This window comes from Rana temporaria, chromosome 7 (genome assembly GCF_905171775.1).
Source record: "Rana temporaria chromosome 7, aRanTem1.1, whole genome shotgun sequence".
In the NCBI taxonomy this organism is placed as follows: Eukaryota; Metazoa; Chordata; class Amphibia; order Anura; family Ranidae; genus Rana; species Rana temporaria.
In genome coordinates this window covers 96,330,871-96,354,982 of record NC_053495.1, presented here as the reverse complement: position 1 = coordinate 96,354,982, position 24,112 = coordinate 96,330,871, and the positions used below count along the sequence as shown (strand labels likewise).

The window sequence follows — 24,112 nt, the reverse complement described above, 5'->3', positions numbered from 1 at the left end:
CTTTATAGACCTTGCTTTGTGCACTGGTCCAAATCATTTGGTGAAGGGGGGATTATGGTATGGGGTTGTTTTTCAGGGGTTAGGCTTTGCCCTTCTAGTTTTAGTGAAGGTAACTCTTAAGGCATCAGCATGCCAAGACATTTTGGACAATTTCATGCTCCCAAATTTGTGGGAGGAGTTTGGGGATGGCCCCTTTCTATTCCAACATGACTGTGCAACAGTGCACAAACAAGGTCCATAAAGACATGGATGAGAGAGTTTGGAGTGGAGAAACTTGAATGGCCTGCACAGAGTCCTGACCTCAGCCCGATAGAACACCTTTGGGATGAATTAGAGTGGAGACTGAGCCAGGCCTTCTCATCCACATCAGTGCCTGACCTCACAAATGTGCTTCTGGAAGAATGGTCAAACATTCAGGAAGGAATTTTTTCCCCTTCTGTAGCAAATTGAATCATGCTTTTCTGTTTTTTTTTTTTTGCCTTCCTCTGGATCAACTGTGGGTATAGAATTGGGTATACGTGATTGTACGATATTATTATTATTTTATTTCTTATGGTTGAACTTGATGGACTTGTGCCTTTTTTCAACCTGACTAACTATGTAACTATCAACATTCCCATAGACACGCCTAAACCTTGTGGACAACCTTCCCAGAAGAGCTGAAGCTGTTAGAGCTGCAAAGGGTGGGCCAACTCAATATTGAACCCTACGGAGTAAGACTGGGATGTTCATGTGCGTGTAAAGGCAGTACTTTTGGTAAAATAATGTATCTGTGAATTTGGCCCCTGCTCACTTAATATTTCCCACTAGATAATTATGCAAATAGAGTTGCATATCAAAACAATACAGATGGATAGACTTCTCTTTACCCAATTTATGTAAATACATATGTGCAAAAGGTGCCACTCTGCAGTATATGTCTTAATGCACACTGGGCATAAGAAAACCCTGCTTTTACATTTTTTCAGCCTCAAAATCTATGTTGTTATCCTATGTGGCCATGCACACATAGGTGTTTAGAGGTGTATTAGAAAAGGAGGGTTTAGAGACTGAAAAAAAAAAAAAAAAAAAAAAGACATGAAATGCCTGTAAATGTGTCTAAATAATAGTTGCGTTTAGCACTTAAGAGTTGATTATTTTCAGTGGCCAGAATAAGTTATTATTCTGAGCAATCTAATAAATTAATGGTCAGTCGCTTGACACGTCTAAACGCATTTAAAAAACACAACTTTAGGAGCATTTTTTTAAGCTGCTTTTCTCTTGCCAGGAGAAAAAGGAGCTCAGAGGAGTGCGCATGAGCCCTAAAAAGGAAAGATCTCCACAGCTTAGAAACACTTTGGTAAGAAGTTTCCCTGCAAAGAAAAGGTAGCTAAATACACAGCGGTTTTACCTTACTAAGGGATTTCTTACAGCCATCCTTAGTAATTACACATTTCCCACATTGCACAGCTAGACACAAGCAGTTCCTCTTTAGAGGTTTTCTGATTTTACCTATTGAACTTTCAGATGTTGCAGTCATTGAGCGTGTTAACTATAAAATATTAGGGTTGGTTGCAGGAAAGTCTTTGGCCTGCCTAACTCATGTAGAAATATTTAAAGGGTCACTAAAGGATTTTTTTTTTTTAGCTAAATAGCTTCCTTTACCTTACTGCAGTACTGGTTTCATGTCCTCATTGTTCGTTTTTGCTTTGAAGTTGCTGTAATCCTTCTCTGATCGCCACACTTCCTGCTTGTCTGGCTCCTTATGAAAAAACTCATGCTATCTTTTCACTGTGGTCCATGATCAAGAAGGTGTGATTACTGTGTGTCTAAAACTCCTCAGAACCAATCAGATTCATTTTAAAAACAAACACTGCCCTGTGTTTGTTTGTTTTTGTTCTGTGTGTCTCTGTACTTCACAGAAACATGAAACCAGTTTAAAAACGGAACTAAACTGCAGGCACATTATATGATTGATTTTTATCTATTTTTACTCATTTTTAAAAGGAATCCGTTAACTATTATGTCTCTATACCCTGTAAACAGTCAATTCAGCAAAAAAAATAAAAATTTCCTTTACTGCTCCTTTAAGTTTCTTTTGAAACATCTATAAAACAAGCACAATACATAGAATGTATGCACTTACTTTGTATGGAAATCTCCTGTAAAATCTCCTTTAGTGATTCTTTCCTGTTCAAATCGGTGTTAATTAGGGATTTGTGGTTTACCGCAAAATTGCTTTTTGACAGTACTGACGACAGACTGTTTGACGTTGCCTGGTGCACGTGGTTTTTTGTGCCATGCACAGGAGAACCTATGGGAAATACATTTTTGATCACATAAAGAGAGAAAAAAAAAAAACACTGAGGAAATACTGAAAGGGTTGCTTGTGAATACGATTGTAAATATGTATAGGATGAAAACTAAGAAATCTCACTATGGTAAGAAATGGAAAAAAAAAAAAAAAAAAAAAAAAAAAAAACACATTGTTGAATTCTAACAAATATAATAAATTCACAAAAAGCAAAATAAGTAGTGGGAACACAACTTAAGCTTCTTCTATGAATAAAAGCCATTAGTAAAACAGTGTTTGATTAAACATATACACATTTTGCATTATGCGATATCTACAATTGTGTTAGATATTAACAATGGAGCTGTAATGATGTAGAAACCTCAGCTGTGCACCAGCCTGATTTTACACACACCTACCAAGCATTAAAATGTGCCCTAATGTACTAAACTTCAAAAGCTGTGTGGATTATGTTTAGACGAAACTAGTATCATTGCCTTCAATATGTCCTACTTGGTTAATTATAGTGCTGGAATACAGAACACATTAACAAAAATTGAAGTCATTCAGAATATAAAAGAATTGTTTTTTTCTGGGTTATTCCTCAAATTTAGTTCTAAAATGTTCCCCCAAGTCCTGAAGTTTTTCAGTGAGTGAAATGCAAAACATTAGATATTGTTTCAATAGTTTAGCAGGCATAACCTAGTGAAAAGTTACTACCACTTGGATTCAGCACTTCCTCACTTACAGAAGTAAACAACTTTTTATTAAAAAAAAAAATATATATATATATATATATATATATATATATATATATATATATATATATATATATATATATATATATATATATATATATATATATATATATATATATTATGCAGAATAGCTGGTGGGCAAGAAAAGAATGCAGATTTTGGCAAAATTTATACCAAACTGCATGCCTAACTGATAACTGACACGCAAAATTTCCCCGTCGCTGGCTACCTGCTCCCAATCAGCAGGTCTGACAGAGGCAGAACGGCGTTCTGCCTATGTAAACAAGGCAGATCACCGTTCTGTGACAAGGGAACATGGATCTCTGTCTTCCCACAGTTAAAGCATTCCCACACAGTTAGAAAGCACTCCCTAGGGACACATTTACCCTTTGATCGCCCCTGATTTTAACCCCTTCCCAGTACAGTGACCGTGCATATTTTGTTAGCGCTGGTTACTGTAATCCCACTATAAGTCGCTGATCGCCGCCATTACTAGTAAATACTCCATAACAAAATATCCCATAGTTTGTAGACACTATAAAATTTTGCCAAACCAATCAATATACGCCTATTGGGATATGTAGCACACATATTGGCCTAAATTGATGAAGAAATTTGGATTCTTTACACGTTTTTATTGAATGTGTTTTATAGCAGAAAGTGACATTTTTATTTTATTTTTTTTAAATCAAAATTGGTCAGTCTTTTTGATTTATAGCGCAAAAAATAAGAAATAAATGCAGCGGTGATCAAATACCACCAAAAAAAAAAAAAAGCTCTATTTGTGGGGGGGGCATACATTTTATTTAGGTACAGCGTCACACAACCGTGCAAGTGTCAGTTGATGTAATGCAGTGCCGTATCTCAAAAAATGGCCTGGTCATGAAGGAGGGTAAACCTTCTGGAGCTGAAGTGGATGAGTCATGGATTTCTTAGGTCCACTAGCTATAGGAATACCAGCCCAGTCCAAGGCTGGTAGGCTGAGTAGGAGTCTTGAAAGGGACCATAAAACTGTTTGGGGGGGGGGGGGTTAGCAAAACATAATCATAAAATAATCAGAACTGGAAAGATCCCTAAATATTACTGCAGGTTTTAAGAAAAATAACTGAATTTGCTCAATATCATTTAAAAGCCTTTTATCTGGAAGTTTATACACCATAGAAACTTGTGTAATATCTCATTAAATAGAGGATGCCCCATTCTTCTAATGCAAGGGTCTCCAAACTTTTAAAACAAAGGGCCAGTTTATTGTCCTTCAGACTTTAGGAGGGCCGGATTGTGGCCAGCGTGGACAGAAAATGTCCTAGGCCGGGCATCACAGACAATAAATTTGGGTTGGTGGTCAATAGGAGGAGGAGTACCCCTATTAGGAGGAGGAATAGTATCCCATGATTGGTATCAGTGGAAGAAATAGTCCACCATTGTTGGTGTCAGTGGGAGCAATAGTGTCCCAAAGGGCCGGATAAAGGCTAGCAAAGGGCCACATCTGGCCCTCGGGCCGCAGTTTGGAGACCCCTGTTCTAATGGGAAAGAACACAACTGTATGTAGACTTGGCAACCTGTGTTAACGAATTTAGATGGTATCTGTAAAATCAATGGAAGATTTTACCCTCTAAAGTTGGCTATAGACTAGTAGAAGTTATTTTGAAATATTTGATTTTAAGAATGTTGATTGATTTTCTAATCATTAGTGGGGTTGAATCAACATTATTTTTCAACCACAAATACAAGAATATTCAAAGAAGCAGAATTTATCTTAAACAAAATTCCTAACAGAGTATGTGGTTTTCGTTCGGTAAAGTCCAATCGTTCCAAAATCAAAATGTTAAAAGCAAAACAAAATTTTGAAGTACATTCAAACGACATTAGCCAAGTCATCGAATGTACTCAGAATTTTTGTATGAATGTTTGTTCGCAAATCTAAAAATGCTTGGCCATCTCAAGTCATTTATTAGTCAAGTCTATAATCCCATAACTCTTGCTAATCCACAGTACAGATTGAGTCTGTAAAAATAGGATTTTTCTGTCATACTTAACTGTAAAATCCTTTTCTTTGAGTACATCATGGGACACGGAGTCAGGCTAATATTCATTACCTACTGGGTTATACTTCATCATCAGGTGAATGGACACTGGTAGGTCTTTAGACAGGAATTGATACCCTATATAACTCAAGCCATACAGTAAGCACATCAGTTTTGTAGTAAGCACTGAATCCTCAAAAAAAAAAGAGGGGAAGGATCTCTGTGTCCCATGATGTACTCAAAAGAAAAGGGTTTTACAGGTAAGTATGATGTAAAAATGCCATTTTCCTTTTTTATACATAATGGCAAAGAGTCAGGCTAATATTCATTGCCTGCTGGGACTTCCAAGAGCAATAGCCTTGAGGGGAGGGAGACGCCCTGTCAAACAATAGCCATCAAAAAACTTTATACGGCAGCCCGCAGTACACTGCGGCCGAATCCTGGGCTGCTCGAACATCCACTTAATAACATTTTGTGCCTGCCCCTTCTTGGGTCCCTTTGGTAAAACAAAAAGAGTCTGATCCTGGAACTCCGCAGATCTAGACAAATAAACCTTGAATGCAGGCATCTCTCTTCCGCCAAACGAGGCTGAGAGAAAAAAAGGCAAAATATTGTCCCGATTTAAATGGAAGGCCGACACCGCTTTTGGCAAAAAGGATGGAACAGGTCGTAACACAACTCTGTCGTGGTGAAGAATCAAGTACGGTTCCTTGCATGAAAAGCCTACCAATTCCGACACCCTTCTAGTCGAGGTGATAGCCATCAGGAAGGCTAGCTTGCGTCACAGCAAGTCTAATGGAATTTCCTTGATAGGTTCAAATGGTTGTTTCTGTAACACAGACAGCACCAAGTTTAAGTCCCAAGGACACATAGGTGACCTAATGGGGTGAAGCAAACGAGTTGCCCCCTGCATAAAAGTTTGGATCAGTGAATGGAACGCTAAAAGCCTTTGGAAGAATACGAATAGGGCCAAAAAACTTGACCGGATTGTACTCCAAGCCAAATTTGTTTTCTACAGCTGACTGTAGAAAAGAGAATTCTCCCAATCGCGTATTTCCGTGGATGCCATTTTTTGGCTTCACACCAAGCAATACAAGTCTTCCAGACCTTATGATATATCTTCCTAGTGACCGTTTTTTTAGTATTGACTAGGGTAGACACCACTGGTCCCGAGATGCCACAGTCCTTTAACACCCTGGCTTCAATAGCCATGCCATCAAATTTAGAGACTGTAATTTGGGGTGCCATGGAAGCGTCCATGACCCATATGTCGTCAGTCTCACAATCTCTGGTGCCACCAGAATGACTGGAACGCCCTCTCTCCGAATCCTGCACAACAAATGTGGAATGAGAGGGGTCAGAGGGAAAGCATTAACCAGGGAGTATTGGTTCCATGGAACTATCAGCGTATCTGCTCCAATTGCGTCCGTTCATGAACTCAGAGAAAAGGATTTTACGGTGAGTACAAAAATCCTATTTTCTCTTTCGTTCATGGACGGACACAGCCTTAATCTTGACAAAGTGGGATGTCCCAAAGCAGTGTCAAAAACAAGGAGTGGGAACAGCATAAAAATAACTTCACCCCAAAACAAAACAGAGCTCCTCAACTGAGGATTTGCAACTCTAAACAGCTGCCTGCAAAACTTTGTGGTCGAAAGAAGCATCCGAAGATGCACTCACATCAACCTTGTAGAATTTGGAATAGATCTCCAGACCTATGGGCCCGAAGGGAGCCATGTCTTCTCCTTAGCTAGGCAGAAAAAAAAAACTGATCTGCGAGACGCAGAGAGAAGGGTTATACCCATGCATTCAAAAAAGGGAATTAACTCCAGAGATAAAACAACAACTCTGCCGCTCCACAAGGCTCTGGTCTGGCCGCACCTAGAGTATGCTGTCCAGTTTTGGACACCAGTCCTCAGGAAGGATGTACTGGAAATAGAGAGAGAGTACAAAGAAGAGCAACAAAGCTAATAAAGGGTCTGGAGGACATTAGTTATGAGGAAAGGTTGCGAGCACTGAACTTATTCTCTCTGGAGAAGAGATGCTTGAGAGGGGATATGATTTCAATTTACAAATACCATACTGGTGACCCAACAATAGGAATAAAACTTTTTCGCGGAAGGGAGATTAACAAGACACGTGTTCACTCATTAAAATTAGAAGAAAAAAAGAGGTTTAATCTGCGCATAGGGTTCTTTACTGCAAGAATGTAGAATTTCCTTCCACAGGCGGTCTCAGCAGGGGGCATCAATGGTTTAAAACAACTATTAGAGAAGCACCCGAACCACAACATACAGGGTAATACAAGGTAATACCGACATATAAATCACACACACTGGTTGGACTTGTGTCTTTTTTTAACCTCACCCACTATATAACCTACTATGTAACTATATGATATAATCGGCACCTGTCCCTCTGCCCAGGCTAGCATGCGGTTCACCTTCTTCAGAGCTGAACAACCGACTTGGTGGTTTATATAGGCCACTGCAGTGGCATTGACGGACTGATAGGGCAGTCTTGAAGCTCCACCGTCCATACTGCCCGTAGTTCCAGGACGTTGGTGGGCAGGATCTGTTCTGTCCTTGACCATTTTTCTTGAGCTATAAGCCCCTCTAGGGTCGCTCCCCAGCCTGTGAGACTGGTATCTGTAGTCATACTCTAAGTTATTGGGAGAAAGGATTTTCCCTCTGGTAGGTTCTGGTCCTGCAACCACGAGTTTAGGCTTAAACCGTGCCTGAGGAGATAAGCACATTGGATCTATTTTCATAATTGATTAGTTGTCAATTAATAGATTAGTTGTTTTGGCCCTAATCCTGTGACCAAGGCCTTCACTCTAGAGAAAGAAACATTTTTGCAATAAAATCCCTGCACCATTCCCAACAAGGGCTAACACACATGTACAAATTTTTCTCCCATTTCAACATGGGTGAAAGCAAACCCTAGGCAGTCAATAACACAAATGTAAAGTAGACAAAAATAAAAAGTATCTATGCAGGAATAAAGCTGACCATACACATTCAGATCTGATTGTACAATTTATAGACTTACCAAAACATTTTTTTTTTTTTAGGTAGGTCCTTGAGTTATATATGCATTTTTTGTACAATCAAATGTAAAGTGTATTGCTAGCTTCACAGCAATTACTAACTTTAGGTAATGTGTTGAAAAAAATACAAGTCTCTCTCTAGCAGTTATAAACTATAAAAATCACCCACTTCCATTATCACCAATGAAGAGGTTTTATAATAGGAGTACCAATATTTAATTCAAATGTTTTATTTATATGTAAACAATATAAACAGACCTAATCACTACCACAATGTCATCACTGAAAAATGTTTATTCATAAACCCAAGATCAAACTATCAGAACAAATACACACATTGTTGAAATTGTCCAACAGAATTATAAAAAAAGTTTGGTCCAAGGTGTCTTTGTTCACCTTTTTTTAGTCCATATGTACGAAATGTTTCTTTGTGAATGTTCCAGCAGTGCAATACAGCAAGGACAAAAAAAATTCAAAAGGTAATGCGAAGTATGTCATAACCATTAAAACATCACTAATTTCAAAACGCAAAAAAGATCATGAACAAAAAGGTGGATACCAAAGTGACAAAATGTGATGGAAATGTTGCCTAAAAAAAGTATGGGCCAATGCTTTTTTGGCCATACTTCTCTTGCGGGTCATAGGAGTGAACTTTTGCATGTCTGTGACCCAGAACCAGCTGACAGTGGGCTAAAGACTGCTGTCAGCTGACATCACACAGCTGCCCTAGGCTCTCAAAGGATCTGCAAAGCTGTTTGATTCACGGCTGGTGTCAGAACCAGCTGCACCCCCTCCAGCCAGTGAGCACTGGAGGGGCAGAGCGGAGACTGACAGCTACTGCTCTCTGCTCCAAGACAACTGAGAACTGAGTGATCAGTGGTCATGTGAACGCTCAGCCGTCATGGCAGAGCTGTAGCATCCCACCGATGCAGCAGCATAGACATGCAGGTTTCCCTTTGTTGCAACTCCAAATGTTTTATTTAAAATGTAGTAAAATAAGTTCTATAATTTAATTTCTAAAACACATCATTGAAATATTATTATTTATTTTTTGTAACTTCTGTAGATGGATGAATTCCTCTGTCTTCTCTAATGAATATTACAGGAAGGACCATGACCAAAAAAGCAAGACAGTGATCTTTAGCCCCGTGTCCGAGTTTGAAATAGTAGGCTTCTTGGTCTGTGAAAATTTGCTGTTCAATATGATGAGATCTTGGATTGGAATTGCTCCTATAAGAATTTCTGGGTTGATGAACTGGAAATGAACGATGGAATTGCCAGGATAAATAAGTAAGGAATGTCCTGCTATTTGTAAAAAAAAAAAAAAAAAAAAAAAACACACTGTAAGAATTCACTCTGTTGACATGGCATCCGATAGCACAATGTATAAAATGTTCATTACAGAACATATGTACACGGGATTCTTCCATCTATAAGTCCACAGTGAGAAATGTATTGCGGAGAATAAAAAAAAAAAAAAAAACACACAGCGATGGTAGAATGGAGCACCTTTCTTTAGCAGGACAATGAAAAACTAGACAAAATGAAGAGAAATAGACCACAAATCCAGGTCAGTCTCCCAAAAAGCCATGCATCATTGGTGAATGTCACAGGCGGAAGCATGACAAATTGTAATAGGCAATTAATGGTTGTGTTCGATTGTTGAGCAAAGCTGCTATGCCTTTCTAACCAGAGCTGATCAGTGGTCTTGAAGATGAAGAAAATGAGAAGTAGAAAAATGTTTCCATCTATAAATCAGATCTCAGTTTAGACAGATGCTCGGGCTAACATTGTCATTTTCTGTATTATATCCAATCAGGAGGAGACTGTAGCGATGGATAAGATAAATTTAGTGACGGATAAGGCGAGGCTATAAAAAGGAAAATCCAAGATTCATTTTAGTACTATTCAATACAAATATCACTATGTAATACATCCCACTTTATAATCCACACCATGCTGTACCCCAAGCTATTTTGTAAACCAAAAATGAATAAAATAGGCCAGAAGTCATCTTGTTTATCAACATCCCTGCAAATTAGTTCTGCATAATTACTGTATAGATCCCAATGCCATTAAAGATGAACTCCGGGAATTCATACACTTTGATAAATGTGCACTCATAGTATGCGTTGAGTCCAAAGAGGTCTTTAAACTAGCACTGTATAGATCTTTATAAAAATACTAAAATTCCATTTTTTTTGCCTGTGCAAATATGACATGAAATAATTAGTTTGTGCCACTTAACACATCCCTAATCCTATACACAATTTCTCCCAATTATATATATTCATAAATGCAGTCATCCACTGCAGATTCTTCCACATAAAGTGTCCTTATTCATAAAGTGTCTAGTGCATCAAAACAACTGTGCAGTCATAATCTTAAAAAGGCAATCTTCAATTTCCATACCTACTAAAGTGTTAAACATCCTCAGTGTTGCAGCAATAGGAATAAGTTAAAGGGGTTGTAAAGGTTTGTTTTTTATTTTTTAAATAGGTTCCTTTAAGCTAGTGCCTTGTTGGTTCACTATTCCTTTCATTTCCCTTCTAAATACTTTTTTTCTTTGTCTAAATTTCTCACTTCCTGTTAGAAGGGAAATGGGAGGAAAAGGCAAATGAACCAACAATGCACTAGCTTAAAGGAACCTATTTAGAAAATAAAAAACAAACCTTTACAACCCCTTTAAGTGACACAAATTCATTATTATTTGCTTGTAGTTTTTGTACTCAAAGAACTCCCAAAAAACTGGAATTTAGTGAACAATGGCACTCCTTAACTAGCGCTAAATAGATCTTTAGAAAAATATTAAACACCTCCAGGTATTTCCAATTTACAGCTGCTGGGTTAAAAAGAGTATTAATGTGAATTATTCATACTGGTGCAAACTTAATATTCCCTAGACTGAAGCCAAGTACACATACTGTGTGGCGATCTCCCACACTGTACCTTTGTGTTCTGACAGGGGGACTGCCTGCCTCCCCACCCCCCAAAACACACTGATCAGCACTTGCAGCCATTGGCCATGTCATGAGATCAGCTTCTTTAGAACACAAGCACACACGGCCCTAAAGTCAGACATTTCCTGCTGAACTGGCTGATTTCAGCCCATGTGTACACCATGTGTGCAAGGCTTAAGTCTAAAGAGGTGCATGCCATGCTTTGGACTTATGTCTTTAAATTTACATCTTTCAAAAAACAAAAAAAAAAGGAACACGATATACACACCCTATTGAGTAAACTCAACAATTATTTATGGGGGAAAAAAAAAACAGCATTAAGTCGAAAATGTCCTCCCTGACCCCCAAAAACACCAAATTCCCCCAACATCCCAGTAGCAGACCCCAATCCTACCTATACTGACTAAATTCCCTCCCAATTCAATACCATAACTGGTCTAAAACATACCCCAGATGGGAGCTGGTGGATTGTCCCAGAATGGGGTCCCCCCTCCCTGTGAAAAAACATCTGCACCACAAGAACTGCTAATGAATGCACCTCAAAGGGCCCGGCGCCCCTCATTAAAACCTCAATGGGTGAAAGGAGTGCTGGACTCCTCAGGGACACAAACTCTGATTTGGAGAAGATCCTATATTGTTAGAAACAAAAAGGATAAAGGACAGTCCAGGGGCCGTGATATCACTGAAAATTTTGCCACAGTCACATAAAGGAATTCTGCCGAAAATATAAAAAGTTCCCGTTACATGCTTGGAACAGACGAGGATTGTTCGCTGCTCCATTAGAAGATCTCCCTTTTCTTTATCTTGTTTAAAAAAAAAAACACACACACACACACACACACACACACACACACACACACACACACACACACACACACACACACACACTATTGAAACAGAAAATATAAAAAGTTGGCAACATGAATCCTCAGCTTTGAGGTAAAGTGGATGACAAAAATATTGGCACATATGCACAATAGAGTGTCCATGAATTCCTGCATGAACATATAAGCAGCTAGGATGAGTGTCACATCAGAGATGGTAAGATTACTGCTGGATTAAATTGTGGTCAACCTTGTTAGAGCAAACATGGAGATTGCTCAGGCAGTCCATGCATCAAAGTGAGACAGTAGGAGACTCTTCAGGTATAAAGTCATATGAGATCCAGCCTGCGGAGTGGAGATGATCCCATATATATGGGTAACTGATCCCATGATCAACTGCAGCCGATATGATCCCTATATGGTGTATGTTATTCACAGTCCTGCAGCAAAATCAATCCTGTAATCCAGCAGCCATCATAAGTGGTATTGCTCCGAGCTTAATCTTTAGGCAGGGGCACACTCCTGAGGTTCAATCCCTGCTGATGTGCTGATGATACAGTCAATGGTGACACAGAGTCTAAACATTCCAGCCAAAAAAATGGAGCTGGAGGTTTGCAATCAAAAGCAAAACGTGTGGGGACCCAGCCTTCCATCTACACGTTTCGTCCATCCCACCAGAACTTTGTCAGAACGCGTATTAATTTAATTTATATCTGACAGTTTTTTGGAACTTTGGGAAGATTGCCATCACTAAAGTCCCGGAACACTGATGCTCTTGTCTCAGCTCCTTTAGCTGCAGCTGCTCTGCTCACCCCTCTCCTCTTCTGCCCATTCACAGAAGCCTTTATATTTTATGAACGAATTCACATAGTGCAAAGGCTTCTGTAAATGGGCAGCAGAGCGAGGGGTGGTCAGAGATTCGGTATGTGAGAACACAGCGACATTGTGTGTGAAAAAACACAGCATCTCTTCATTTAGAGCCCCGGAGGGAGCGCCATAAAACTGTCAGATCTAAATTAAAGAGATAAGCCCACAAGGAGGCATGCACATTTATCAAAGTGGCTGAATTCCTGGATTTCAGTTTTAAAAGTGGTTGTAAACCCTTACATACCACTTTTACCTACAGTTAAGCCTATAATAAGGCTTACTTGTAGGTACTGAAAATATTTCCTAAACCTGCACAGTTTAGAAGATATTTGCCATATACGCTTGCACCGATGTCATGGGAGCATACGCACTGCAGAAAGGGCACGATCGTGCCCCTTCAGCAGCTGCCGTGACATCGCGACTCGAGAGTCACAGAGACGGAGTCCACACCCCTGGAAGGGAGAGGGGAGAAGATTGACGCGGCCACCAACGGGGACATCGCTGGCTTCGTTTGCAGGCAAGTGGCACGTAATGGGCTAGTATGCGAAGCATTCTAGCCATTATGCTTTTACTTTGCAGGGAACAAAAGAGGAAGTAAAACCCATCAGTGAATGGCTGTGCAGGGGGGTGCATCAGCACACGTCTTGGCCACTGGAGGACAGGCAGGCTAAACCCCCAGTGTACAGACAGAAACTGACCATGCTTTGATGGACAGGCTTCTGTGCCTATCATGGTTGGTGTGCAATAGTAAATAAGGGGCTGGCAGGGTCACCAGGGATTTCACAAAAAGGAAGCAATACAAAGAGAACGGGATACTTTTTACCTACTTCCCGCCCGCCCTATAGCAAATTGACAATCAGGCGATGGTTCAGTTATCCTGACTGGACGTCATATGACGTCCAGCAGGATAACAGCCACCACTTTGCGGCGATTTGTGGTGCGGTGTGTCAGTGACACACTGATCTTGCTAAAGAGCCTCCAGAGGCTTTTTTAAAATGTCAGTGGGCATGAGGCCTAATGGTTAAATTATTACACAAGTTCTGTAGAGCAAGGAAATCATGTAGAGATTCTAGTGTTAAAAACATTAACTGGATGCATCCCTTCCCAAAATAAGTGTTGCCATGCCCAACAAGACATTACCCAAATGTTTAAAACCTCTACAAAAAAAAAAAAAAAAAAAACACACTATTCCCAACATATACAGTAAACTACTCCCAGTAAACAGGACAAATAGAGAGGGTGATCCTCCCCAACAGGGGCAGAGGTAGCAATAAAAACTGGTGTTCTAAACCCTCTCCACTGTGTCCAAAACTAAGACCCCTTTCATATTGAGGCGTTTTTCATGCGGTACAGCGCTAAAAATAGCGCCGCTATACCGCATGAAAAAATCATGCCCTGCAGGCTTCAATGTGAAAGCCCGAATGCTTTCACACTGAAGCGGTGCGGTAGCAGGACCGCTCCAAAAGTCCTGCTAGCCACATCTTTGGAGCAGTATAGGAGCGGGGTGTTTACCGCTCCTATACCATGCCTTCCCATTTAAATCAATGAAAAACCGCGGTATTAACCCTTTTTCGGCCGCTGGCGGGGGTTAAAACCTTACCGCTAGCGCCCGAATATCGCGGTAAATACGACGGTATAGCGGCGCTAAAAATAGCACGGCTATACCGTCACCGCACCTCCGCTGCCCAATGTGAAAGCAGCCTAAAAGTATTTTTTTTTGGCTTTAGTAATACATTAAATCTTTATCTTAGGGTAAGCAAAGAGAAAACCCATCCCATATAACCCCCTCTCTACATCACAGTTAAAAGCTAGAGCAAGACATCATACAACAGATCAGGTTGTAAAAAAAACAAAAAAAAAAAAAACACACACACACACACACACACACACTTTCACAATTTCCAGGACTAGCAACTGTCAGGATTGGACCTCGCTGACACCAGAGACCATGAAATCCTTGTTTATTTTACTGTTGCTTATTGTCCATGTTATATGTTTTTCAGTAAATATTTTTCTTGCACCATATTGCTCTTTCATTAATATTTAAAAATGGTACCCTGTTTATCTTTAAATGCTCTAAACTAGAACCTAAAGAATTATTTTACTTTTGAAGAAAGCTACCATATGTTGATCTCAAAATCATTCCTGATTGGTGTGTCAATGAGTGTTGCAGTCATTGCTCAAAAGTCAGGATTGCTAGAACAGGTTCTCTGAACTGTGCATTGTTCTATTAAAACATTTGGTGTCAGATGATTGTGTGGGAAAAGGGTAAACTGAAGAGTTAACCGACCCCAGTGACAATCACTCACAATCTGCTGGATTCTTGTCCTCGAGATTGAAAATCTCTGCATGGTGTGGCTGTGAGTGCCATTGTCCCAGTACCTCACTCAACCCTGCATCACCTTTCCATCATTCCACATTGCAAACCTCTTCCCGTTACCTTTCAATTAAGCCTGTTTTTTTTTGTTTTTTTTCGTTCAGCCAAGTGAGCTGAACGAAAAAAAAAAAAGAATGAAAAAAAACTGATGCGCTCTCAAGGTCCTGTACCAACGATGCAATGTTAGTACAACAATCTCCTCATTAAGCTATTGTGTTCTGACAGGGGTAACCACTCCCACCAGAACACTGGTCATTGGCTAAGAATGCTGATCAGATGGCGATTGGCTGATGGTTTCCACTTTCCAGCATCCTTGTTTGACAGAACCGGTCATGAGATCAGCTTCTGTCAAACAAGGACCTGTACACACGGCCAAATGTCGGCAGGTATCTACTGTATCGGCTGATTTCGGCATATATTCAGACCATGTGTATAGGGCTTAAACCATCCGCTAATTAGCTTACACATTACAAACCTCTCCCTGCCACCTCTACAAGTCCTGCTCAACATTTTTTACGTATATCCTCAACTATATCTGTTCAGGAAAGAGAGAGAAAATAACCGCTCAGCAGTCTTCAGAGAACCTCCTCACTGGAACCAAACCATGGGTGCCGACAATGCAATAGTGATGCAAAGATACGAAGAAAACTTGGACAGCCGCACTCCAAAAATGTTCTAGTACTAGCTATGACTAAGCACTGAAGCTACAGTGCGAAATGTTAGCTTTTGTTCCAATCTTTTTGCTGTGGCATGTTCATTTTATGATCGATTTTAATTAAAAGAACATTTTCGTCTCTGTTCAGGAATAGATACACTTTTGCTAGTGATGATTAGCTTATAAGGTCAGGTCACACAATCCTGTAGGTGTGCAGCCTAGGAAGTTTGTGACATGTGATGTAATGACATGATAATGGAGGATATGTGTTTCCAATGTGTGCTTCCTTTCAAGATTTTGTACAGTGCCCATCTAAAGGCTTATTAAGGAGTAGCACTAACCATCATTTGTATGGCTTTAATACATAACAACTAGTTATCTTTACTGGAATCAAATCAACAAATATGGATTACAGCACTTTGCACATCACCATTGTTCTACACTGTCCTCACCCAGAAGGCTCTTTTCAGTGGCACCAGATATCCAAGATTCACCAAGTGCTTCGGTTTGCTCATTTGGGAATACTGGTAGTGTTGCAGGGCAACCAAGTCAGGGATACAAACTTATATTTCCAGGGGGAAAGCACTGCACAACTGGGAGGGAAAAATGTACATTTCCCAACACAATGGGGGTTATTTACGAAAGGCAAATCCACTTTGCACTTCAAGTACACTTGGAAGTGCAGTCACTGTAAATATGAGGGGTAGATCTGAAATGAGGGGAAGCTCTGCTGATTTCATCATCCAATCATGTGTAAGCTAAAATGCTGTTTTTTATTTTCCCCTCGGATCTACTGCGACTGCACTTGCAGTGTACTTGTAGTGCAAAGTGAATTTCCCTTTAGTAAATAACCCCCAATGTGCTGCTGTGTCAGATACATTTCTAGTAACAGCATGATGTTGAGCTTGGAATGGGAGAAATGATATATAGAAAGCAAATTAGATCTGCAGTTCCAAGTGCTGTAGAAGCATGGGAATACTTCAAAAAAGGTGAAAAGTAATATTTGCATTTGCCCAACTGAGGCACAGATGTGGGTTACACTGGGTATACACATGAATAATAGAATTCTTGCAATAACAGAAACTTTCAGTAAACAAAAATTTTTTTTTTTTTAAATTACACGTGAATAATAAATAAAGAGGGAAGGATAAGCTGTGTCCTGTATTGTACTCCAAGGAGAAAGTCAAAATTCCCTTTACCTTAACTGTACAGTAGAGGACACAGGCTTCATATTGACAGGCCATGGGACTTCCTCAAACAGTGAATGAGAAGGGTGGGCAACAACAAGGCAAAAAGAACTGTGCCAACAGGCCCAACAATAAAAAGGAGTAAACAGATCCAACTCAGAGTGCTGCTGCAAGAACCCTGCAGCCAAGAGCTGCATCTGCAGAGGATTGGATGTCCACCTGGCAGAACTTGGAAAAGGTATGAACAGAAGACCAGGTGACGGCCTTACGAAGATGGGCAACAGAGGCTGGGATTTCAGAATTCCCCAGAACTTCTACAGACCTGTTGGAGTGAACAAGTATTAGTGCAGGAACGGCATTACAGTATAAGCTTTTGAGAGGAGTTGTTTTATCCACCTAGCAATGGTAGCTCTTGAAGCAAGGATGTCCCTTGTGAGGTCCTGAGATTAGGACCAATAGGAAAGTCTGTCATCCTAATAAAAGCTGTAGCTTTTTGGCATGTTAATGACTCGGACCATGTTCAGGCAGTGAAGTGCAATCTCTTTTGGGTGCTTAGAAGCGGGGCACAAGGAAGGAAGGAAGGATTAAGCTGCTTGAAGTGGAAAGCTGCCACCACCGTAGGCATAAAAGGAGGGTCTACTTCATCATTGTGAAGAATGAGGAACGGCTCCTTACAAGAAAGAGCCGCCAACTCAGACACAGAAGTGCACCTTGCAGAAGAGGTCAGGATTCTGTCTGCTCCAGTTTTAGTAAATCCTCCCCGATGTCTTTGTGCCATAGCCCAAAACTTTATCCTTTGCATTTCTTTCCAAAACATTTACTTCAGCATCTCAGGAAAAACTGGTAAAAATAAAAAAAAGGAACGAAGGCCATTCACAAACTACTTACTGCGTGACTGAAAGAAGCATTGATATTCCTGACAAAAATTGTCACTTCATAAAGGCAAAAATACAGTATTTTTCATTTGCATGCAATGCTGCAGCTGAGTCTGTTCTTGTGAAGTGACCAGTCCATGGTATTACTTTTTCAGGCCACTCCAGTTTCAATTCATTTTTTAAACTCTGCCATTATCTTTTACCGTTTTTCATAAAAAGATGAATTATGTAAGGCTCATGTATAAGGCTGCATTCACACCTGAGCGTAGCGTTTTGCCGCGTTTTTTACCGCAAAATATTTGCGTCATTTTTTACCGCGTTTTGTCACGAATTTGGACAGGTCTAGGGTCACCAATGTTAAAAAACAGAAAAACGCCCAAATCTGCCTAAAAAAAAAAGTCCCAGAACTTGTTTGAGCTTCAGCCGTTTTGGAGTAGAGATGTGAACCATCTCCATAGAGAATAATAGATTTTTTTTCCTCCAGCGTTTTGTAGCTTCAGGCTTCAAGCTACAAAACTCCCAGGTGTGAATGGGGTCTTAATGGAAAATGTTATAACCTCTATGAAAATAAATAAATAAAATAAAAAACAACAAGCCACTAGGATAATCAGTTTAGTGCAAGGGCGTTTTTTTTTTCCCTTTCAAATATGTACTGCCGCCATACCTTATACCTTTTGGCTTTCACAGTCTATCCCAACATATCCTACATCTTTTTATTTTTTTAAAGGACAAATAGAGCTTTAATTACATCTTACACACAATATATTTCTAAAACGCATATCAAATGTCATAGCTTGCATACCGATACCAATAATCATTGTTAACTACAAACATGCATGGCTGTTGGTCGAGATAAAGTCGATGAGTTTCGTGGAAGTGACCATTTCTTCAGGACCTCTTATCTCTCAGATAAGAGATCTAAAAAGCTCCTGAAGAAGCGATCACTTCCACGAAACACGTCAACCATAGCTCTTTATCTTGACCATGCAGGTTTGTAGTGGACAATGATTATTGGTATCAGTATGCAAGCTATGACATTTGATATGTGATTTAAACATTTTAATGTTAGCAATAAAGTTTTGTATATATTTTTTCATATGAGTGTACCTGTGGAATCACTGGAGGGGTACTTAAAATCCTATTTACCCTTTTTGCCATATATTCATTATAAGGACGATACCCTCCACTGGCACATTTTCCTAGTTGAAACCTTCCCCCACATATATCTAACAAACAAACAAACTTGATATTGCAGTGATCGGTTGCTGTATGCGGATCACGCTTTACCCTCTTTAAAGATGGCTGCCAATGCACACAAAATGCTGATGATGCCATAGATTAAGTAAAAAAATTGAATGTATATATAAAAGGAGTGAACAAGAATTACATTTTCTCATTAAGCTACCTTCTGGTGTAGCATCTGCCATTTTTGTAAATCCGGGGGTTGTACTTTTGAAAATCTTCACTCTTCCTCCTCCCACAACCACTTCTGGTCCCAGTAAACACACTAGTGCAGCCAAGCCACGTAAGGTTACTGCCACCAGCAAATCACTAGTGTCACGCAAACCCAAGAGAACCTAATAAAAAGAACAGTGATTAACCAATTTGTCCACAGACATTGGGAAAGAAAAATAAGCAGAATAAATCCATGCAATTACTTTTTCCCCACCAAACAGAGGTTCATAAACATGCCCACATGTACTGCTCCAGGATGCACAATATAGGGTGGGAAAGGTAGGCACACCCAGAAAATCATATATGACAAAGGTTTTGGAAAACTCTATGGGTTACACACAGAGAACCTGCTACAGGCTCTGGTTTCACTGAAACTTGAAACTGAACTGTCTAGTAAGGCATCAGTCACTGCAATGAGCCAAGCTATTGTATTGATGCACAACCTTGAGTCATTGCTCTGACTCCCATTCACTTGTGCATACATTTCAGCTTGAGCTATTGGGCTCTATAAAACTATTGCCTCCATCTCAAAAGACAAATGGGAGAGCCTGTTAAACATAAGTAGCCTAAAGCTACACCCGTTGCCTCAGAAAAAGAATGCAAAAAATATTCATATGCAATTCATATCATTAAAACCTTACTTTAAAAAGTTAGTTCACCTTTACAGAAGAAAGAAAGAAAGAAAGAAAGAAAGAAGGAAAGAAAGAAAGAAAGAAGGAAAGAAAGAAAGAAAGAAGGAAAGAAGGAAAGAAGGAAGGAAAGAAGGAAAGAAGGAAAGAAGGAAGGAAAGAAGGAAAGAAGGAAAGAAGGAAGGAAAGAAAAGAAAAGAAAAGAAAGAAAAGAAAGATGAACACGGTACACTCTGCCCATTCCTCTGTTCCCCACTATGCTTACCTCCAGGGATGCTGAGCTGAGTGCCCACACAGCTGGTCCAGCAACCTGAAATCCCCACTTTTCCTTTGTCTCTGTAGAGTGCATCCAGGACAGCTCAGAGTGATGCCGATTGATCAGCACCATCACAGCATCTCACTGATCCGTCCTGGAAGTGCTGCACAGAGAAGAGGGAGATGAGTTGGGATTTCAAATCTCCAGACCACTGGACCACTTGCGTAGGCATTGACAGCTCAGCATTCCTGGAGGCAAGTACAGTGGAGAGAGAGGGGGGGGGGCAGGAGGGTGGCCAGGGTGTGTAGTGTGTTAGTTGACCTTTAATTTTTTTCTGTAAAAGGTGACCACTAAAAACACTTTTGTCAAAAGTATTGGAACTTGAATGGCGTCTTAGTCTGTAGGGTTCAATATTGAGCTGGCCCACCCTTTGCAGCTATAACCACTTTAACTCTTCTGGGAAGGCTGTCTATGGGAATGTTTTACCATTCTTCACAAAGTGCATTTGTGATGTCAGGCCAAGAAGGCCTGGCTCGCAGTCTCTGCTCGAATTCATCCCAAAGGTATTCCATCGGGTTGAGTGCAGGGCAGTCAAGTTCCTCCACCCCAAACGCCCTCATCCACATCTTTATAGACCTTGCTTTATGCACTAGTCCAAATCATTTGTTGGAGGGGTGATTATTGTGTGGGGTCGTTTTTCAGGGGTTGGGCTTGGCTCCTTAGTTCCAGTGAAGGGAACTCTTAAGGCATCAGCATAACAAGACATTTTGGACAATTTCATGTTCTCCACTTTGTAGGGACAGTTTGGGGATGGCCCCTTCCTGTTCCAACATGACAAAGCAAGGTCCATGAAGACATGGATGAGCGAGTTTTGGGTGGAAGAACTTGACTGGCCTGCACAGAGTCCTGACCTCAACCCTATAGAACACCTTTGAGATGAATTAGAGTAGAGGCTGCGAGCCAGGCCTTCTCGCCCAACATCAGTGCCTGACCCAACAAATGCGCATTTGGAAGAATGGTCAAAAATTCCTATAGGCACACTCCTAAACCTTGTGGACAACCTTCCCAGAAGAATTGAAGTTGTTATAGCTGCAAAGGGTGGGCCAACTCAATATTGACGTGGATGCCATTAATGTTCATGTAAAGGCAGGTGTTCCAATACTTTTGACAACATAGGGTACCTTAATAATGGAAGCATTTATGTGCAAAGCATTTCTTTTATAAAATAACGATCTTACTTGTGGAAGAATAATATCTTTTAGTTCTTTTAAAGTGAAAAGTTCTCCATAAGCATCAATATGGGTCAGTAACACAACTCGAACATGTTCTTCATGAACTTCAAACATTTTCATCAACACTGGGATTACTCTGGTCTGGAAGAGAGGTGGGGACAGGAGACAATCTTCACGGTTTCTCCCCATAATATCTGTAATAAAATGCGAGATATATTATTGGAATAATGAAGTTGTGTTATTGAAATAAAACTTGCAAAGTTATAAGTTGAAAGGCGCAAGTCTGCTTTAAAAATAATTTCCACATGATGGCATCCTGTTTACAAGCGATCGAAAAAAAAAGGAGTATGGTTCATAATGCAGCAGCTGTAGTTTTGCACACATTTTATGAAAGTGTGAGCCGTGTTTTGATCTGTTCCTATCCTTTCCTATATCGGAGTTCTGATTGAATTAGCAAGGAACTGGCAGACATAGAGAGGGGAGGAACAGTCACTCCTTGGACACATTCAGATGCAAGTAAAAATAGAGTCAAAGCCAGTTTGAGCTATTTAGCTCTGTAAAAACAGGCTTACTTTAACAGAGCAGCTATGAACTGACAGTTGCATTAAAGAATAATAAAAAATGCATTAAAAAAAAAAAAAAACATACTATAATATAAAGCAGTGTTTCTAAACCTTTTTCCAGTCAGGCGCCCTTAAAAAGTATTTTCAGTCTCAAGCAACCCCTATCCAAGTCTTGGTTCACGTTACTGTGTGTTGCAGAACGCACACAAAAGCATGCTCATTCCTGACATGCAGACAAATGCTCTGCTCTTTAGGGTTGCCCTTAATTCTTAATGGTACAATACACAAAGCACATAGCCACACATATGTGAACCAAGGGTTTGTTCACATGTGAGGTTGGGGGCAGTAAAAACATGCAGTTGAGCTTTTACCACCCCTAGCAGCTCCCCCTTTAGCTGCTGAGGCAGCAGCTGTGGGTGTACACATGTAGCCATGGCTGGAAGTATAGCTACACGTAAATGGGGCTGCACTGCAACCACCCCACAACTGTGTGCATTGCACGTGGTTGCAGTGTGGTGATGCTGCATTTACAGGGTTAAAACAAGTCGTGAGATTTTTGCCTCTCCACCGGCTGCCAAAGAGGTGAGCATCTTCACTGGTATCACGTTTCGATTACGATTATCCTGTCAATGATTTAGTTCCGCGATGCATGGTTTACATCAAAAAATTCGAGCAGAAATGCCCAATAAGCCAGTCATCACTGAAAGCCCCACTGCAAGGAATAATTTTTACATTTCCCAGGTCAGCTATAAGAATATATAAGTGGATTTGTTTTCTTAAAGTGATACTAAAGTATTATTTTTTTCTTTAAAAATAACAAAACATGTTGTACTTGCCTGCTCTGTGGAGTGGTTTTACACAGAGCAACCCAGATCCTTCTCTTCTCCCTTTTCAGTACTCCTGGCCCCGCCCTCCTGTTGAGTGCCCCCACAGCAAGCAGCTTGCTATGGGGACACCAGAGCCACAGCTCCCTATGTCCATTCTCTCTTTCTCTCCTCATTGGCTTACTGACTTTGATTGTCTTAGCCAATGAGGGGCGTCCCGGACAGCCGGGTCTCTGGTGCAGCATCGCTGGATAGAGATGGGCTTAAGTATTAGGGGGAGCTGCTGCACACAGAAAATGTTATCCTAATGCATACACCCTTGTTAACCAATTGGGGATCGACCTCACCATCATTATACGACGGCAGCTAGCTGCCATATAAAAATGGGGGGGGGAACTAATGCGCAAACCAACCTAACAAGGGCACAAGGAACTAAAAAAATAATAATAATAACTAAGCAGCAGCCACGACTAGTAGTGTTCACACACTGGTAGCAGATAAAGAATGGGGGGGTGTAATGGCGCTTGCAAATATAAAAGTGACTAAGTGCATATAGCAATAATAACCAGAAATCAACTGTGGATAACTCCGTCCTCTGTTGATGGTCTAAATATGTTCCACTCTGGGTTTTATCTAAGAATACCACCCAGCATTATTGACATAATGAGGAGGATAATGAGAGTGAATAAATAATAAATAGTAAGATCAGGTGAACAAACGTGCCAATAGCAGCACAATGTTGGTGAGGAAAAAATGGGTTAACATAAAAATATTGTTCCAATAATTAAACCAATAATCAAATAGTTAAAATCTGATTTTAACTATTTGATTATTGGTTTAATTATTGGAACAATATTTTTATGTTAACCCATTTTTTCCTCACCAACATTGTTTGTTGGTTCTTTAGCTAGCTGCCATAACCCCAGTATCCTCTTCTTCAGTGGGAGCGGTGCGCTTTCAGATAAAAGTGGTCTCTGCGGCAGATTCGCTGTGAGATCACTTTTATCGCAGCCAGCAGCAAATCTGATCCTATCCCCTATGTGGTATGGAGCTGAGTGAGGGGAAGATGGCCCCAACCTGGCTCCATACCATTGCAGGACAGAAGCAACGTCAAAAAGTTACTTCCGCCCATTGTTCTACAAAAAGGGACTTTTTTCCCCCCAAACGAAAATTTAGCATTTTAGTGTAAATATGAGATTTGATGTCATTTTGACCTCAGATCTCATATTTAAGGAGGTCCTGTTCTTTTTTTCTATTACAATGAATGTTTACATAAAAAAAAAAAAAGTCACTTTTATTTCTATT

General features: G+C 40.2%; 1 protein-coding gene across 3 annotated transcripts in view; it reads right to left on the bottom strand.

Moving 5' to 3' along the window:
* SCYL3 (SCY1 like pseudokinase 3) overlaps positions 1-24,112 on the bottom strand; it is a 70,131-nt gene that overhangs the window by 9,546 nt on the left and 36,473 nt on the right. For 2 of the 3 annotated variants that reach the window (XM_040359705.1, XM_040359707.1), the window contains 3 exons: positions 21,427-21,614; positions 19,236-19,425; positions 2,126-2,293 (listed from right to left, as the gene is read on the bottom strand). In XM_040359705.1, coding sequence (XP_040215639.1) covers positions 2,126-2,293; positions 19,236-19,425; positions 21,427-21,614 — 546 coding nt within the window. The remainder of the gene's footprint in view (positions 1-2,125; positions 2,294-19,235; positions 19,426-21,426; positions 21,615-24,112) is intronic. The other variant, XM_040359706.1, reaches the window with a different exon arrangement.